This window comes from Nicotiana tabacum, chromosome 16 (assembly GCF_000715075.1).
Source record: "Nicotiana tabacum cultivar K326 chromosome 16, ASM71507v2, whole genome shotgun sequence".
Taxonomy (NCBI): Eukaryota; Viridiplantae; Streptophyta; class Magnoliopsida; order Solanales; family Solanaceae; genus Nicotiana; species Nicotiana tabacum.
Window position 1 is genome coordinate 11,902,524 of NC_134095.1, and position 19,687 is coordinate 11,922,210.

The 19,687-nt window shown below is 35.6% G+C and overlaps 1 protein-coding gene across 2 annotated transcripts; it reads right to left on the reverse strand.

The window, feature by feature from the left end:
• Positions 1 to 8,519: 8,519 nt before the first annotated feature.
• LOC107794356 (uncharacterized) lies at positions 8,520 to 15,949 on the reverse strand. Of its 2 annotated transcripts, XM_016616836.2 has the most exons (12): positions 15,257 to 15,949; positions 14,989 to 15,163; positions 14,054 to 14,137; positions 13,635 to 13,876; positions 12,641 to 12,872; positions 12,316 to 12,480; positions 11,898 to 12,029; positions 11,460 to 11,573; positions 10,874 to 10,921; positions 10,403 to 10,481; positions 9,338 to 9,394; positions 8,520 to 8,817 (listed from the first exon to the last, which is right to left on the reverse strand). In XM_016616836.2, the coding sequence occupies exons 1-12, from the start codon at positions 15,457 to 15,459 to the stop codon at positions 8,759 to 8,761; spliced, it is 1,590 nt and encodes a 529-aa protein (XP_016472322.1). In that variant the 5' UTR covers positions 15,460 to 15,949; the 3' UTR covers positions 8,520 to 8,758. The 2 variants fall into 2 exon arrangements, with proteins under 2 accessions (XP_016472322.1, XP_075088698.1); XM_075232597.1 differs by lacking the exons at positions 8,520 to 8,817; positions 9,338 to 9,394 and adding an exon at positions 10,031 to 10,217 and having other exon boundaries at positions 15,257 to 15,937.
• Positions 15,950 to 19,687: the final 3,738 nt, after the last annotated feature.

Consider the following 19,687-nt stretch of genomic DNA (forward strand, 5'->3'; position numbering starts at 1 on the left):
AGTGACCAGTTTCTAGAATGTTCTTCTAAGCTTTTTTTGGCAGATGTTTTTTTTATGTGTTTGGGATGAAATAGTACTGCTCCCGTCTTAACAGTCCAATATTGCCTTTGCTTTTTAAGCAAAGGCATATAAAATCTTTATCTATATAAAATCTATCCTCTTTTATTATCTCATTGCTTGAATTTTAAATTTTATTCTCTATCATGTTGTATGCACATATGTGGCATGAGTTAGCTCGGCTAGACTTCTTTATGTTGTTTGCCTGCTTGTGTCTTTTTAATGATGCCAAAAGGGGGAGTAAATAAATAAGTTTCAAAGAAGGCATAAAGTCAGGGGGAACTTTTGAGCTCCTGTTACTTTATCTGGTTCTTAAATAAATAAGTTTCAAAGAAGGCATAAAGTCAGGGGGAACTTGTGAGCTCCTGTTACTTTATCTGGTTCTCCTTCTCTAAATACACACTATCAATATGTAAGTTTGTCATCATCAAAAAGGGGAAAATTGATAAGTTTTCAATGTCTTTGTCTTATATTTTGATGATCTAACAAGCTTACTGACAAGGACCAGACAGGGAACCTGACACACTTGGGCTACACTGCAAGTTAATGGAGTCCAGCTAAATGTGAACTACTATAGCTTCAGGAGATAGAAAACCAAACAAGGACCTGATACCCTTGTGGTTCCCTAATAGCAGTATGAAGTCAATTGGACACAGCTGGAAGCGACGTGACTGCCTGTACTATTTCTGCCTGCACTACACTGTTTCCAATGGCCACTTATTCCTTGACCAACTAAAGTGCTTACATCATTTCAAGTGATGTCATCAAGGTATATCAACAATGAGTTTATATCAAAACATCACTTGAACACTTTAATTTCTCATTCAAGCCTTTTGCAAAACTGAGAAATTAATTCTCACGAGCTTGAAGAACAATTAAACGCTACTACGGACCAGTTCCTAAAGTTAGTATTTTATTGTCCTTAGTTGAGTTGTAAATTTGATTGTTCTTATTGTAGCTTGTAAATTGCTTAGCCAGAAGCGTTGATTAGGAACCCTCTTGTAAAATTCGCAAACTCTCTGAGTTTATGTTGTGATTAGGTTTAGTCATAAGTCAAAGTCTTTGTAACTAAAGAATGACAAAGTGGCTTGTGGTAAGAGTATCACAAGTTAGTTGAGTTGAATTCTTTGTAATGGAGTCATTACAAGGTGTCTTGTAATAGGTGTTTATAAGTTAGTGAAGTTGAAAGCCTACAGGTGTAGGTCGTGGTTTTTGTCCCCTTGAGTTGGGATTTTTCCACATAAAAATTCCGTGTCTTATTTACTTACTGTTTTATTAGCATTCTCAGTACAACCATAGAGAACCAGGTACTCTACTATTTGGTAGACTCATACAAACTAACAATAGCTTTGTAGAGCCTACCAATAATGAAAAACTCCTAGACTACTTGCACTATCTCTTGTTTAATTTAGGCTATGCCTTTTTAAAGAAGCATGAATTATAGCCATCAACCCCAGGAGCCTTGTCCTCATGTATGTCACATAGACTTTCATATATCTTCTCATCTGAGACTTCTGCAATTAAGTTGAGCTGTTGATCATGATTGAGCTTGGGACCATTTTGCATAATTTCTTTATTGATTGCTGGCAAGGAACTAGCAGAAAAGCCCATCAGATATTTATAAAAGTTGACAAACTCTTCTTTGATTTTATCAAGAGTAGTTAGCTTCTATCCATCCATAGTTGTAATCTCCAGAGTCTGTTTCCTGTGGATTCTTTCTTTCATAATAGCAGAGAAATACTTAGTGTTAGCATTACCTAGAGTGATCCATTTTACCCTTGACTTTTGTTTCAAAATGTTCTCTTCAATTAAAGACCATTTCTCTAACTACTGTAGTGTGTCCTTCTCTTGTTCCGGTAGGTTGTTAGTGTAGTCTTGTTGCATCTTTTCCTGTACTGTGATGAGCTCCAACCTAGCATTCTTAATTCTCTATGTTATGCCCCTATATTCTTCAGTGTTAAGCCTTCTGAACAATGGTTTAAAGGCTTTGAGTTTTTTCCAGATGTCTTTCATTTTATCCTCAGCCACCTTCTTCTTTCATGCTATCAAGAGTAGTTAGCTTCTATCCATTTATAGTTGTAATCTCCAGAATCTGTTTCCTGTGGCTTCTTTCTTTCATAACAGCAGAGAAATACTTAGTGTTAGCATCACCTAGAGTGATCCATTTTACCCTTGACTTTTGTTTCAGAATGCTCTCTTCAATTAAAGACCATTTCTCTAACTGTTGTAGTGTGTGCTTCTCTTGTTCTAGTAGGTTGTCAGCGTAGTGTTGTTGCATCTTTTCCTATACTGTGATGAGCTCTAACCTAGAATTCTCAATTCTTTGTGCTATGCCCTTATATTCTTCAGTGTTAAGCCTTCTGAACAATGGTTTAAGGGCTTTGAGTTTTTTCCAGATGTCCTTCATTTTATCCTCAGCCACCCTCCTCTTCCATATGTTCTCCTCCATTGCTTCAAAATTCTTATGAGTTGCCCACACATTAAAGAATCTAAAAGGTGATTTAATATTGAGCCTTATGGATTTTATATTGAGTAACATAAGTGAGTGATCAGATATCAATGGATTGCCATACTTAGTGCACACATTGCCCCAGTTCATCATCCACATATCATTGCCACGTACTCTATCAATCATGCTAAGTATCCTGTCAGCTCATTATTGTTTATTCGACCAAGTATAGTATTCTCTTTTCCATGGCAACTCATTCAAAAAAAGGTTATGAATGCACTTTGAGAAGTCAACCATTTCATTCATTGTGACTGGATTCCCATACAACCTATCCTGTGTGTATAACATTGCCTTGAAATCTCCACTTATTATCCAAGGCTTGGTCATATGTACAGAAATATTATTTAAACTTGTCCATAGAGCCTTCCTCTATTCCATTGTATTAAAGCCATATACTAATGTAAAATATATTTCAAAACCATCCATCCGACCCTTAATTAGGCAGTGGATTAGCTGAGATTCTACTCTGTCAATATCCACACAGTACACACTAGGATCCCAGGTAATCCATATTCTTCCATTCGCTGCACTTTGGTAATTGCACTGAATTGCCCACCCTAGTACTATATTTTTGAAAACCCTATTGACTCTGGTTTCTTTAACTCTAGTTTCCAGTAGACCAACTAGTTTTATGTATTTATTCTTTAAGTATAACCTTAGCTCTTTTTGCTTATATCTCTTATTAATTCCTCTAACATTCTACATTACCTAGGTCATTATGCTATTATAGGAGGTCCACTATCTGCTGTAGGCAAGCATTTCTGAGTCTCATTCCCACCCGATTTCCCTATTGTTGTACTCCCTCTTTGCACACTGGTAGTCAAAGTTGGAAACTCCCTGATACAGCTCAGTTTAGGGCTTCTTTGAGGTATCTGGTCCTCCTTGTAAGTCTTCTTGCTCCTTACCATTGTCTGCTCTTCACATCTTGGTAGAGGTTATTGTCCTTGCTCAAGCACTTGTTTATCATACGTCTCTACAGTTGGTTTATTTGCTTCTGATAGTTCAATAGATTGTTCCCTAACCTCAGCAGTCTTCTTTGTTCTCCATTCTTAGATCACCTTTACCACTGGTTGTGGTCCTGTTTGTGGAGCCGGCTATGCATTGTCATTTGGTCTCCTTCTCCTTCTAAGCTGCTCAAATTGGTGTTGCTCTGCCTTAATTTGCTTGCAAGAGTGGCCAATTTTTAAATATACTTCACAAAATTCTGGTTTCCAGTCATACTCTATCACCTGATCAAACTGTCTCCCATCAGGTTCCCACACAGTGACACTAGAGGAAAGTGGACGAGTAACATTGATTTCAATTAGCATACGTGCATAGGAGATTCTCTTTTGCTTGGAAGTGCATTCATCTGCATACAAAGGTTTTCCTATTGCACTTGCAATTGTGCTCAGTGATTGAGCCCCCAACAATTCATAGGAAGGTTTGATAACACCACCCACAGAGAAATTTCAGTGAGGAATTCCTTTATAAAGTCAAAATTCACAGTCCATGGTTTCAGGATAAGAGGCTTGTTATTAACTGTATAGGGACCGGAATAGAGGACTTCATGCATATCATATATGGACTGGAATTTGATTACATAGTAGCCTTCTTCATGGTAAAACACCACTGGCTCTGCAACTTTATTCCAGCTCTACTTTACAAATCTATGCATATAGTTATATCCCGGAGTTTCCCCAATTACTTACACAATTAAAGCACATCTCCATCTCAGAATTTCCCTATCAACATCCTCTTTTTCTAGTTGCACACCATTTTTTCATCAACAATTTTAGGGGGAATGTAAGACAACCTTAACCCATTCTCAGAGCTACAATTACCTGCAAATAGCAAGGTCCGTATTTCTGTTGTCCCTTTCTTCTCAATTACTGGTTATACATCTGGTATAGATTTGCTTGTACTCGCTAGATCTTCAAATTTCCTAGTTGATTTGTCTTTTTGGCTGCTTAATGTTGGACTAATACTCAGATCCAACCTCTTAGCAGACCGTTGTATCATCACTTCACTTTCATGTTGTTTCATCCCTGCATCATCCAATGGAACAAGAGATTTTACTATTTCAGTTGTTGGTGTTTTCTCTAGTTGCATGAGAGCTTCAACTGGTTTATTGATACCAGCTAAAGGTTGCAACCTAGGTCTTCCGCGAGCTCGTCCTCTCCCTCGAGCCATAACCATGGTGGGCGTACGTCTGACTAACGTACGCTGAAGGCATGTTATTTCTACTAAAGCATGGGGTGAATAACCTAAAAAAAGGTATAGATAATCTGCTACAACTACAATACCTTAAACTGCATTGCACTTCATAATGTTCTTTAAAATGTAGGTTGACATTGAATTTTTGTTAATTCAACAATTGTGCCTATGAGATTCTAATAAGAAATGGGGGTGAAATTCAAAAATAGCCAGATTTACAACGATCGTTCAAAAATAGCCCAGTTTCAAAAGTAATCGAAATTTAGCCACTTTTCATGTAAAGATAAATCTGAGTGAAAACACTATTCAAAAACCGGAAAATACGCCAGTATATTATGCTGGAGTTCCAGCATAAGTATACTTGAACTCCAACATATTATACTGGAGTTCCAGGATAAGTATGCTGGAACTCCAGCATAATATGATGGAGTTCCAGCATAAGTACACTAGAACTCCAGCATAATATACTGGAGTTCCAGCAAGTATACTGGTCCAGCATAATATACTGGAGTTTGGAGCACCGGTGCTCCAGTCTCCAGTATATTATACTGGAGCCAGCAAAGTATACCGGTCCAGCATAATATGCTGGAGTTCATACACAGGTGCACCGAACTCCAGTATATTATGCTGGACCGGTCTCTGTTGCAGCAAAATAGTGGCTATTTTTCATTGACTTGGTAAACGCTGGCTATTTTTGAATGACCAATCCGAAAACTGCTATACCGTGTTATTTTTTACAAGAAATGGCGACTACAGAACCGAGTTAATACTAAAAAACTTATGCATATTTAATACGTTAATTTTTTTTCATTGTTAGTGAATTCCAACCTATAATAACAAGTCATCTATTAATATTGGGAAAACTACCCTCTATAGCTCCTGAAAATTTTAATAGCCCATATTTTGTCCTACTTACAAAAAATGGCCCTTCAGCCCAAAAGTATTGCATATAGTAGCCGAAAGGAATGAGTATGACAACATAAGCACCTGTAGCTTAGTGGATAGAGCGCCTGTTTCCTAAGCTGAAGGTCGTAGGTTCGACCCCTGCCTGGCGCAATGTATAAATATTTATTTTGCAATGTATAAATATTGTATCCTAGTACGATAGTGTATCCTTGGTGTATATTGAGCCTATCTCGAGTGTGCTTGTGTATCTAAAGTGTATATATTTGTGTACCCCAAATGTATTTTGTATCGTGAATGTATAATCTGTTTGAACAATGTATCAAAATTGTATATAATGTGTATTTTCTAATATGTAAACATAGTGTATATAAATTATATACAATTTTGTATGTGTAATGTGTGCACACTGTGTATTTGGAGTGTATCATGTATTTTTGTATAGTGACAGTCTTTTTTGTACATATTTTGTATAGTTTCATCTATTTTGTATATATTTTGTATAGTTACATTTATTTTGTATATTTTTGGTATAGTGACAGTTTATTTTATACTATATTTTTTGTATAGTGACAGTCTATTTGTATATTTTTTGTATAGTGACAGTCTATTTTGTATATTTTTTGTATAGTGACAATCTATTTGTATATTTTTTGTATAGTGACAGTCTATTTTGTATATTTTTTGTATAGTGACAGTCTATTTGTATATTTTTTGTATAGTGACAGTCTATTTTGTATATTTTTTGTATAGTGACAGTCTATCTTGTATCTTTTTTGTATTTTGTATAGTGACAAATTTTGTATGAATTTTGTATAGTGACAAATTTTGTATATATTTTGTATAGTGACAGATTTTCTTTCCAATATTCAAAAAAAAAAAATTGCTCTCCGGTCTAATACAATCTAAAAATTTAATACATGGTCTATCTCTACATTGGACAAAATAACACAATTGAGAATGATTTTCTATTAATGGATTCAAAAACATAAAAAGGTAAATAAATAGGAAGAAGGAGAGAAGGAAAGCCATCAGATTGAACCCAAGTAGAAACCCAACGACTTGCACCTTTGTAAAAACATAAAAGGGACGCTTTATCTTGGATGGAAGAACCGAACTTTATCGTGAAATTGAAATCAAAACCCAGTCAGTCTAACCCATTGTGCTCGATCTCGTTGATTTTAGATCTGGACGAAAACTCAAACACCGACGACCCTCCATTAAATCTGGCGACTCTTTCTTCTTGTTTTAGTTACTGTTTCGGGGATTTTGATATTATAAAAATCTAGATCTGAAAGATGGTTTGCTTGCTAATTTGAATTTCGGCAGATCTGGTCGGTATATAGCTTTTCCAACGACCGTGAAGTTTTCCGGCTAAACCATTTCGGGCCGGAAATTATTTCTCCAGTGAACCTGTGTTTGTTTGTGTATTGTTGTTACTATGAACTTGTTATGCTGGAGGTTATGGGATACCTTGAATATTACTTTTGCCGGAATCTAACCCACCAACGATAAATAGGGCCCGACTCTGCCGCCTATATTTCTACAAGAAAAGAGAGGAAAATCTACATTATGATTAATTGAAAATTGAGAAAGTAAGAATTGGAGTTGTGAAAAGGAAGCTACTTTTCTCAAAGGAAAGAAAAGATTTGATTGCTGAGCTGACAAACTGAAGCTGGAATTTGTTGGAGAAAAGGGTTTCCCATTGGAGTTGTAGGCTAGGGACAAACCTAGGGCCATTGATGAAGAGCTTTGAAGGCATGTGGTGCAGATACATAGTTCGATGGCTAACCACTAGAATTATTTTTGGGCTATAAAATGCATATTGAAATTTTGGGCTACCGGATGCTATTTGTTTTGCCCGATGGACTATAAATGAAGTTCTCTCAACTATTTCCGTGAGATTGGGCTGGAATTGGGTCTTAGCTACAGGTTGCATGAGCAGTAGGAGCTGTAATGTATAAGAATAGTGTGTACGCAAATATCTCTTAACCATTTCCGATAGATCATTGAATCAAGAAAAACAAAATCACAACAGCTTTAAAAAAGAAATACGGAAATAGAATTTGTTCTTTCGTATCACTAGGAGAAAGAGGAATTCTCTTTTTGTGCAATCAAAACTGTTGGTAAATATCCACTAAAATATCCAATGATGCAATAAATAAAAATTGCCTAAGTTTTAAGACAAGAAGTTAGAAACGTAATGATAATGTGATTAAAGAGTCAATGTCAGGCACGATGGGCCATGTGAAAGGAAGTAAAGCATATTCCGATCTTCAGAATATATATATCTCAGCTACTATTACTTGTTGAGTGCCTCCATAAATATCCTGGATTTTATGAGTTAGATATTATTCCTCTTTTTAACATAGATATTTTTGCCTCCGTCTTAATTTCTTTAGGTCTCGGTTGGTACTAGGGATAAAAGATAATTAATTTTGGGATTAAATTTGAGATGAGTTTATCCCATATTTAGTTAGATAGTAATATAACTAATCCCAAAATTAGTTATCCCGTGATTGTAGTGTTTTTCTTATCCCTATGGGAGGGTGAAATAACTAATTTCTAAATAATTAATCCTGAGATAACTTATTTCCAACCAAACCACCCCTTAGCAATATGGATATGTGAAAATAAAGAAGACCACCACAGGCATAAGATTTGAACTATACAGTAGAAATTGCAGATCCAATCAGAGAGACAAATAATTTGATTTAATTGTTGTTTTAATCCAAATATTAATTATCTCATCAATCAGAACAGGAGAAATCATTTACCAACAATATATTTGTTAGGAAAAAACGATTAAAAAAATAAAAGGATCTTAGTTCACAACACTATAATTGAAGTAGTCTTAGCAAACTGATAATTCCCCATTAATATAATCTGATAGAAATCAAGGAATGTATCTGTTACAGTGTATGTACATTAAACATTTACCACTACATAATAATCAGATTAGTAAAGCCGAAATTAGAGAAGAATAAAAAAACACAAAATTATGTAAAAAATTAAAGCTTATTGTTTATTCTCTTTTTGTACAAAGGAAATTTGCCGGATCTTGTCAGTGAGGAGGAGGACAAGCAATTGGACTCATAAAATCTGTTCTCCTTTTTGGTCCTCTTCTATTGTATCTTCCAAATCTATCCGACCTGCAATAATGCAATAAGCAAGGCAGAATGACTACGTGTATTTGTATTTGTACACGATGAGACATGAATATACCACTATTCCTGATACGTAGACCACTTTGCAAGGTAAAAATTACTACTTAGTGAAAAAGGTGTCGGGTGATTATCATCACTTAGTCTAACTAAAAATGTTGCATTTACAGTTCAAGCTTGATAAAAAAAAAAAAGAAAAAAAAAGGGCAGCTAGGTGCACTAAGCTCCTGCGCCCACAAGGGTCTATTGTACGCAGCCTTATCCTGCATTGCTGCAAGAGACTGTTGAGCATCAAGATCAACCTAAACGAAGATATGATAGTACCCTTCTATTTGTTCCTCAGAGATATTCCTCAAAATTAGTCCTTAACCTTTTGTTTGCTTACAAAATGAAACTATCTAGATCAAAAACCTTTCAGGTAGAAAACTTGGGTTTAACAGATGCTTGTAATGGTTCAGATCTCATCCAATGTTATGAAAATCATGATATGCAAGAAAATTTATCATACCAAATAAGGACACCAATGAGGGAGGCTTTGAATGTCCATTTGAACTCATATCTATACCTGCATAATTAAGATGTGTCTATGAAAATTCGAGGCAAATAAATAAGAGTTACAGAAAAGTTTTGCATTTCTGACAAAAAGCATTTAGATAAAATGCTGACACCAACTTACACCTGAAAGACCAGGCACGAAAAGTTTGACTATCTTCTAGCACAAATTGTCCATAACTTAAGCTCTTCTATCACATGTTCGAGCTGATACCAATACTAAAGACATTTCAGATTTGCAGGGAGGGGCGGGGGCAAGACTGCCATTGGATTCCTAAGTTACTAACCACTAATACACCGTCCCTATAACTTCACTTCTTTCAGTACTTGGTGAACAATTAATTCTCAGTTAACTGCTGGCTAGTTGTTTCACTACCTTTGTACGGGGGTATATCCATTCTTATTTACTGATTAGTGCTGGATCGTAGTAATGAATGATCGACTTGCCTTTTTGACCCAGAAAAAAAAGTGAACAGATAAATATCAGTTAACTACTCACCGTGTCATATCCATTTCAATAATGACGTTGGGAATTATTTTGCCAAAATATGCCATGGCCAAAAGAGCAACAAATGATCAATCTCATTCTAGGCTTTTATATGCATCAATATCAATTATTGATATCCCAAATACCATATGGAGTTTCCTTTCTTATGAAGGGATGTTCATTAGTGTTCCATGCTTTCCTATGTCTAATTCAAGTTCCCCTTCCAAGAGCCCTTTCCCACAGATCCGCAACAGAGCATCACGTCCTAGCATACAGATACCTAATTGTTCTTGCCCAAGCTAGCAATAATTTGGAAGGCTGGGGAAGCATACTGCACCAACATCTGCTTCTATAAACTTAATCTTCTTAGATACAGTGTGAGCCAGGAAAAAAGAAGTGTATGCTAAGTGTATTTCTTCATCGTATTAAAGTAAATTCAAACCCCTTATGTACTACAGAAAGATGGTGTATATGCAGTGATAATATGCAGAGATGATGCAGCCAAAAAATTAAAGATTTAAAGCAGCAGCACACCTGAAGCTTCAGCTGATTTGAGGATATCCGATTTCTTGAAAGTAAATCCAATGAAATTGGAATCTTTTGATGTCAGCATCTACATGATGGAATCAATCAAAATATATCACTTATCTTTACATAAGGAACCATATAAATAGGATCTCCTATGTATGGCATTGGGAAATAAATGGGGAACCAAAACACTGGAAGAGGATATAATTAAGAAAAATACTTGCTAAAATTGCAAACAGGAGAACCCCCAGAAATTATTTACTCCCACCTACAGGATGCACTATACAACAGGAACTTGGACATTCACATCAACTATATTCTCACGGAAGAAAACTTCCACATATTGAAATGCATCACATCCACTACAGCAATCATATTGTAACTTCTTGTTTTATTTTCTCGCCTGAATGTTCTATTTTTCAAGAGATCGGGAGTTTGGGGGAGATGAAGTATGCATTGCCAACAAGTAATCATTACCTTCCTCCAAGGTCCAACTCTTGGTGCTGTTGATGAAGGATCTTCTACCTACAAAGTGAAAAAGTTAGTACAGTCATAGAACAAAGCAAGCATGTTTTTTAACATAAAAGTGAAGCAATGTTTAAAGAAAAACATGGAAATATTGAGATGAGGAAAATTGGAGAATTACTGCAGATGAATAAAAAGAACAAATGGTAGACTGAATTGAAATGAAAATGCATGCTTTGATAAATAAGCCGAAAGGAGTCTATAGATATTCAATGGTACTGAGAAATGCCAAAATTCTAAGGACCTAGTTCATAAGTGACATCAAATTGTCATACTGAAGTTACTAATGAAAGAGAGGTGGAGAGCATGTCCATGATATGTGGTAAATGTAGAGAAAATAGAGATACTCCAAAGGTGAAAGATAAAGATAGGAAGATTATATCCAGCTTATATATGGCGTTCTGGTTCAAAAGGGTAAACAGTTGGTTTCTAGCAGTACACAATGTCACGAGAGTTAGAGTGATTTTACTAACTACTACTCCAGATGTTTCCTACAAAAGTCAAATTAGTACAACTAGTGATCTATAAAAGTACTCACCTCAGGAAACTTCTCAAAATTTTGAGTATCTAACTCTCCGGTAACGATAGGTTTATAGGCAGCCTCCATTTCATAAAGTATGTCCCAATTGACTCCTTTGAACCAGGGATGAGCCTGAAACCAGACACAAGTTTTAGTAGTAAGCAGACACAAACATGGAGCCAAGCATAACCACTCACCATACTCATAACAGATATTTCACACAAAGTACACTAATCTCATCAATGATATAGGAAAACAACTGTATGCAATCCGTTAACAACAACATACCCAGTGAAATCTCATAAGTGGTCTGGGGAGGGTAATGTGTACGCAGACCTTACCCCTTACCCCTATCTTAGGGAGGTACGCAATCCGTTTAAGTGAAACAAAAATACTAGACTTAAGGGGCATATTTTTCGGCGGGCTTTACTTCATTCCTTTAGTAGTGTTACGTACCTTTATTTCTTCCACTCCCCCGGTCCCCAATCTTGATTCAACATCACACAATAAACGACAGATCAGATCCTTAGCCTCATCTGATACTTTTGGTTCTTCTGGGAATTTAAGGCATGTTCTCCAACTGATTATCTGATACAACAAAAACAAATATGAAATACCCCGTCAAAATGAATATACTTTGTGAAACCTAAAAAGATGCTGTAGCGCAAAATTTGGAAACAATCATTTTGCAGAAAATGAAGTCCAATTAGTATCAGAAAATAAGCATTTCATTTTCAATCTTTTCCGATTGCATTGAAAAAGGATTTTTTTGGAATCTTGGTTTACAGAGTTCTGTCTGAATCCAGTTTGGAGATCATTCTAGAGGCCCCCCGCTGTCTCTTATTTTCATCATAACAACAAATAGAAGAGTTACCTTGCGTGCCGTCATTCTTGGATGCTCTGAACAGAAGGGAGGATACCCAACAACCATCTCAAACAGGATTGCTCCCAATGACCACCAATCACATTCAATTCCATATCCTTTTTTCAACAAAACCTCTGGTGCCATGTAATCAAGAGTTCCAACGGTAGAATATGCCTACAGAAGATATTTCACACATAGGTTAATTGAATTAAATAATGACTGGATTAATCGATTTGAAAGGAGCAAAATGAAAGAATGTTAATTTTGCAAGCTGACACAATTATAACTTGAAAATCAGGAAAAGTGCAGCACTAGAATGTGAGTACGTGAATACCAAGGCACGGCGGTTGCGCTTCCACTGCTGTATTTGTTCCTTTGGCATTGGCCATGAAGCTCTATCACCACCAGAATTCCCTTCAGTCCCGTTAATGGACTCCGCATTAGTAAGGTCTTCATCTTCCAACAATATTGATGAGTATTTATTTTCCAGGGGTTTACATAAGCCAAAATCTGAAAGCTTTAAATGGCCATTTCTATCCAGTATAAGGTTATCCGGTTTTATGTCCCTGAAAGCAAAAAAAATTCTGAATCAGCGGCATGTTGGAGGATGATTGTGGAGTGACCTTTATACTGTATGCACATGCAAAAGAACAGATAGCAAACAAAAAACTGTAGCACCAAATTGCAAGATCAAGACATTTAAATCAAATATGATAATGTTTGCTTGATCATTGATTCCTGACATCCCTAAAGAAAATGAAGACAGGACAAAAGTCCTCAAAGGCTACTTAAGGGAAACTAAACAACTCGCAACAATCAGAGTACAGTCAAATAAATACATATATTAATCTGGAGATTGAAAGTTGTCATTTTTCAACTAATGAAAAAAATTGTACTACACTAAGCTTTCTCAGCAACCCCTTGAGTTAAAGAACGAGAATAGCGGAAGAGGAAATGTAAGGCTGTTCTAACTGCAGGTGCTACTTCCAAGCTGGGGTGTCTGAACACACCTTAAAACGTCACTTTAACATAAGTGCCATAGTAGGAGAAATGCTTTTGAAAATTAGAAGCTTATTTAGACATCTCCACTTGATGATATTTGGAAAAAGAAAATTCTATATCAACAGTAGCATGGCGCTTTTCTGACAATAGTAATTAATACATTATCATTTTAACCAAAAAAAATAAAAAATTAACACATTATCATTTTATTTGACCTACAAAAAGTACCTATGTATTACTGGCACTCCTATAGGATATAGCAATACAATCACGTAACATGCAAGATTTAACAATAAAGCAAACTATTTAATGCATTGTTCAAATACCTATGTACATAATTGTGCTGATGAATAGACTGAATAGCCAAAATACTCTCAGCAATATAGAACCGTGCGACATCTTCAGAAAGAACATCTTCTCTCATAAGTAAGGTCATAATGTCACCACCAGGTAAATATTCCATTATCAGGTACAAGAAATCTGAGTCTTGGAAAGAATAAAAGAGCTTCACTATGCACCGACTATCAACTTCCACAAGCAAATTCCTCTCAGATCTGACATGCTCAACCTAAAATTGCAGTATAACTTTCATAAATTAAAAAAATGAACATAGTAATTTACACATAGAATTTAACCATGGAACTCACAATTGGCCTTTGGTCCAACTAAGTGGCAACTGATAATTGCTGATGAGCACAAGATATTCATAAACCCTAAGAGAAGAAAACAGTCTCTAACTTGTTACCTGTCCACGGCTAAGCATGTCTGATTTCTTCAATTTCTTCATGGCAAAGATTTCTCCAGTACTTTTGAATCTACACAACCTAACCTGCATTAACGAACTGGATAACTTAAGAAATCACTCTACTGAAATCTGCTCCATCAATGTCCAATACGAACATTGACTGTGTCATGTATGTGGCTATCAAAAGGCAAGAGCACTCTAATTGAAAATAGAACTTTTTAAATATGTAAAGTGCACATTTGACACAAGCATGGTTCTTCTTCGTTTGACATTAAGCTTAAAGGAAAAGACCGACTTCCACCCCTTCACAAACTTTGCAATGTAAGGGAGAAACATATAAAGCTTATAATAAACCAGAGACCATTGCTGAAAAAGCGACATTCAAGTGCTAAAATAAGTGGCTGATGCAGTATAAATATTAGATTGAAAAAAATAGGTTCTCATAGCAAATATTTCCCAATTGGTAGCATCAAGAAACATTGGAAGATAAGCACTATGAGCAGGACTAACACTTCTCTGCTACATTATCAAAGTGTAAGCCTTGAAAAAACATACTACCAAGAAATGTTTGATGCAGATTTTACAGAGGATAACTCCATGATTCTCATTTTACCAGAAAAATGATCTATTTTAATCCATTAAAATTCAGGCAAAAGCATTCTTTTGCATTCAAAAACGATACAACCTTAAAAGTTGAATATTCAGTATCAAGATGTACAACTAATAGAATCATCTTATTAAATCACGAAACTGCCAAGTTAACTTTTTAAAGGTAATTTGGTGAGAAAACTTACAAAGATACAAACTTTAGCCTCAATAATCATTTATAGAAAAACCAATGCATACTCTAAGTAACTCTAATCAAACAAGATCAGAATCAAGCCACTTTTAAAGTAAAATCCAAGAATTGGGAGTTGTAAAAAAAAAAAATTTACCTCACCAAAGGCACCTCTACCAATGACAGTCAACTGTTCAAAATCATCAATCCCAACTTTATGCCTTTGCAATCTCATAAACTCAGTCTCCCTCTTCTCCAAATTCCTTAACATCTTCTCTTGCTCCTCACTCGGTATCTGCGCTTCTTGTGCCCTCCTCTGCAGTGTCCATCGCCTGAAAATAAAAAATAAAAAAAGGGGTCAAACAAAAGCAACAAAAGACACATTTTGTAAACTGTGGCACGTAAATTGTTAAAAAAAAAAGAACCTTTCTTTACGATCTTGCAAGCCTTGAAGATAATTCTTGTAATGATTTTCAATGAATTGCTTAGCAGCAGCAGCTTTCTGACGTGTAACAGGTGAAGAAACAGTGAATTCAGGCTCCAAATTATTGAAAACTCGATCAGGCTTATTCATGGGTAAAGCTCCCATTTTTACAGTACCATCAGCAGCAGTAGTAGTACCCTCCATTGATTTAATAAAAAAATCAAGATTTACCCCAGATCCAAAATAGAAGGACAAAAAAACTAGACCCAAGCAAAAAGAAAGCCAAATGATTGGTGGGTTTCTTGTATAAGTTTCATAGTAGTAGTAGAACAAGAATGGTGTCAGACAGTTATATAAAGTTGGGTTTTTTGGGGGTGGTGGGGGTAAAAGAAAGGAAGATATAATGAAATGGAAAGCTGTCAGTGTCAGCAGGTGATGTATGTATAGGAGTTAAAGAGTTGTGTTTTGTGAAAATCCCAATGAGAGATCAGAGAGAATTGGTGGGCTATGAACTGGCGATACAAGGAAGGAAAGAAGAAAGAAAAGAGGGGGAGGGTTATGAGCAGAGGCTTAGCTGTTAAAGGGGATTGGGTTAGATGAGATTTGTTGGGAATGAAAAAAGTGATAGAGACGGCAATGATAAAAGTTCTCTAGTACAGTAGTGTTACAACCTCGGATGAATGAGTCTTTCTTTCATTCCGCTTCAACATATGAGTCACGTTGATTCAAGAAAGTCACTATCGAGGTTGTAGCATGACCGATACTATCGCCTTTAAAGAGAGGTCTTGATAGGAAATTCTTTTCCGTAAACCTTACATACACCAACTAAATTAGTCGGGACTCTAGAGTGGATACCTAACATCATGTACAATAACAACAAAAAACTAAGTGTGAATCTTCCAAACCTGGCATATACGAAAAGTTGAAATAGGTCTCTTTTTTTGCTATACCGTCTACTGAAGAGATGACCCAACACCGCCTCCAGGGGGACCCGTCATGCGACACTGATGAAGATGATGGTAACACCGGCAACTGGCATTCAATAGAGGAGAATTTCACTTGACGTTTGGCAGCTTTCTCCCTTCGAAATTCCAATCAATTGAGGAGGAGAATGAAATTGAGGCGGAGCTTGAGATTAACAAACAGAATTCTCCTTTTAGGGGAGGTAAGAACGAGCAAGTGAAGAAGGGAATCCATGCACCTCGCCAACTGCAGTTCTCTAAAATTGATACTGCTACACATCCACCACCTATGGAGGTGAGGGATAAAATTGAGACAAATGAGAGCCATGTCAATAAATCGTGGATTGCAAATGAGGAAACCTCTGTTCCTCTATCGATGAGGGATGGTAAGCTGGTGATTAAGATTATAGCAAAAGACATCAGATATCAGGAGGAATTCTGGAATTCAGCCCTGATTGGATATGTACTTGGTGATACACCATATACTCGATCAATGGACAACTATGTAACAACGGTATGGAACTTTGTCACAAAGTCTAAAATATTATATCATGGTGAAGGGTACTATATCTTCAAATTCTATACGATAGAGGATAGAGGTATAGTTATGCATACTGGCCCATACACATACCACAATAAACCTTTCATATTGAAGAATAGGGAAATAAATTTCTACTTTGATCCGGAGTGCCTTAGCACCATTCCACTGTGGGTTAAGTTTCCAGGTCTACCAATGGGCTATTGGTCCCCTGAAGCTTTAAGCAAACTGGCTAGTGGAGTAAGAAAATCATTGTATACAGACATATTCACTGCAGAATTGGAGAAGATCTCATATGCTCGAGTATTGGTTGAAACAGATGTCTCTCAGCCCATATCGGAGTGTATTAAAATCTATACATCCTTTGGTGTCTTTTAACAACAGGTGGCATATGATTGGAGACTAAAGTTTTGTGTAGAATGTATAAAATTTGGCCATAATTCAGATAATTACAGAAGAAAACTTAAGAGACTAAGGAAGAACCTTACCAGGAAGTGGCTAAGAGGAAAAGAAGAAGAAATAGAAAGAAGGGACTAGTCTGGCAAGCAAAGGTGCCAGGCAATGATCAGGAAAAATAGCTGAGAGGATCTGATTCTAGGACTACCCAGCTTGAGGCACATCAACATGTTTCCTTGCCTGCAAAAGAAGCTTTTCCTTAACAGTAGAATGAGTTAAGGCAGAATAGCAAAGGGATAAAAGGCAAAACCATAGTTGCTCAAGATACCACACATAGAGATCCTAATAGCAGAATGCCAACACATTTACTTCTCTAAGGCCATCTCCAACCTTTCCCTATTTTCCCATAATGGGGCAACTTTTAAGGGTAATGAAGCTCCAACCCTCCCTCATTTTTGCCCCCAAAATGGGAGATGAATAGTGTTCCCTCAAATATGGGGGTACACAATTCATCTCTCCCATTACTGTTCATGTATATTTTATTATTTAACTCTTTTAATTTATCTCTTTATATATACCTAATTATATTTATGTAATATCTTTATAATATTAATTTTACATCCTAACTTTGGCGTATAATTTTGATGAATTAATTTTCGTGCATTTATTATTTTTATGTAAAATTGTAAGTTAATTTTATTATAAGTTATAATTGTACAAAAAATATATAATCATCTCAAAAAATGAATGGCTCGAATATAAAATATTAGATGTTGCTAAAATTAAAAAGTAAAAATTGAAAATACATTAAAATTGGAAATACATGAAAATCGAAAATACATTAAATTAAAATGCATTAAAATTGAAACAACGGTAAATAGCATAATAACTTAGTAGGGAGATATGTCATTTCCAGATACACCAAAATCATTATAGTATTAAATTAAATAATATTATTTAAAATTTTATGGAATTGTTTTAATGAAAATTACAAATTAATGAAAATAAAAGATGGAACTTGTTTAATGAAATTAAAAAGTAAATTGAAATGAAAGATAATAATATAATATAGAAGAGAGAGAAAAATATAGAAAAGAATATTTTCTTTTGACGGAAAAATGAGGGAATGATTGGAGTAAGTTGTCCCTAAAATGGAAAAATTCCCATTATAAAAACCAAAAATGAAATAAAGGTCGGAGATGTCCTAAGAATTGAAAAGCCTAGCACTACAGGGAGGAGGGCTTGTATGTGTACATAGGATGGCAGATCCTCCATAGTTGTGTGCACTTGGAATATTAAAGGGTTAGAACAAGCTCTCAAAGCAAAAGAGTTGAAGCTCTTTATGCCGAGACATAAAATGGACATCATGGATTGTGTGAAAACTAGAGATGGACTCAAGGGGTTAGATCTTAATATGACTCATTTAATATATATATATTTTTTTAATAGGAGTGTTGAAGTGTGTGGGATTGTTAAGAGCGTCTCATGCGGTGGAAAAATTAAGCTATTGTCTCCTTCTTTTTGGGCGTGCGTATTTTAGAATATCTCGTATTATTTAACATAGTGAGCCATTGTATTTTTATATGATCTTGAAAAATATTCAATTTATGAGTTACTTTTTAGAGTTGAATTAAATTCGATCCATCTTTTTATAACTGAAATTATTCCTTTTGCGATAACTGATAATTAGGCCCTATTCTTATATACGTATATACATGTATTATATAAAACCTATCCGCTTATAATATTTGTACCAAATTATTAAATGCTTTTGATGTTTGATTTACCATGTCCAAATGCGGATAAGTAATTTATCATATGATACATATATACACACACCGATATACCTCTCCATACGGACTCTTTTTCCTTACGTGAATTGGCTAAATTAGGAAAGCTTAGAGTTTTGATTGTGATGTATTGTCATATTTATATATTTTCTGTTATCCAGCTTCCGTGCTTCAACTTTGCTTTTCTATTATATCTGTAACGTACGTGGCTTGTATTGCCAACTTGTATTTCTTTAGTTTTATAATTTGACTGTGATTTTGATGCTTTAAAATTATAAATTAATGGATAGATTAATTATTGTTTGCTAGAAAAAGGCTAAATATAAGGATCACAAATAACAAGAAATGAATTTCTAGAAACCATTCATTTTTTACTTTTAAAATACAATTGGAGGGTGTCAATTGTATACTGTTTACAAAAACAACTCAGATTTGAATACTCAAAACTTTTGTCTTGCCAGTTCTTCACCTGACAAAAACAACTCGGGATTGAATTTTCAGGCTTTTACAAATGAAAATAAAAACTTTGATACTGTGTACGGTAGAAATCGGGCTACCCGATTTCATTCTTTGGTCGACATAGGAATGTCACCTCAAAGAGCTAGGACGTCGAGTCCGGACCGAGGTCAACATCGATTGCGGCCAAAAAAAGACAGACTTCGAGTGACATCGGTATAGCTTGATAACGAAAAAGGCGAGATATCCTCAATTGGTCGAGGATCGTGGCGTGAATCTCGGAACGGATC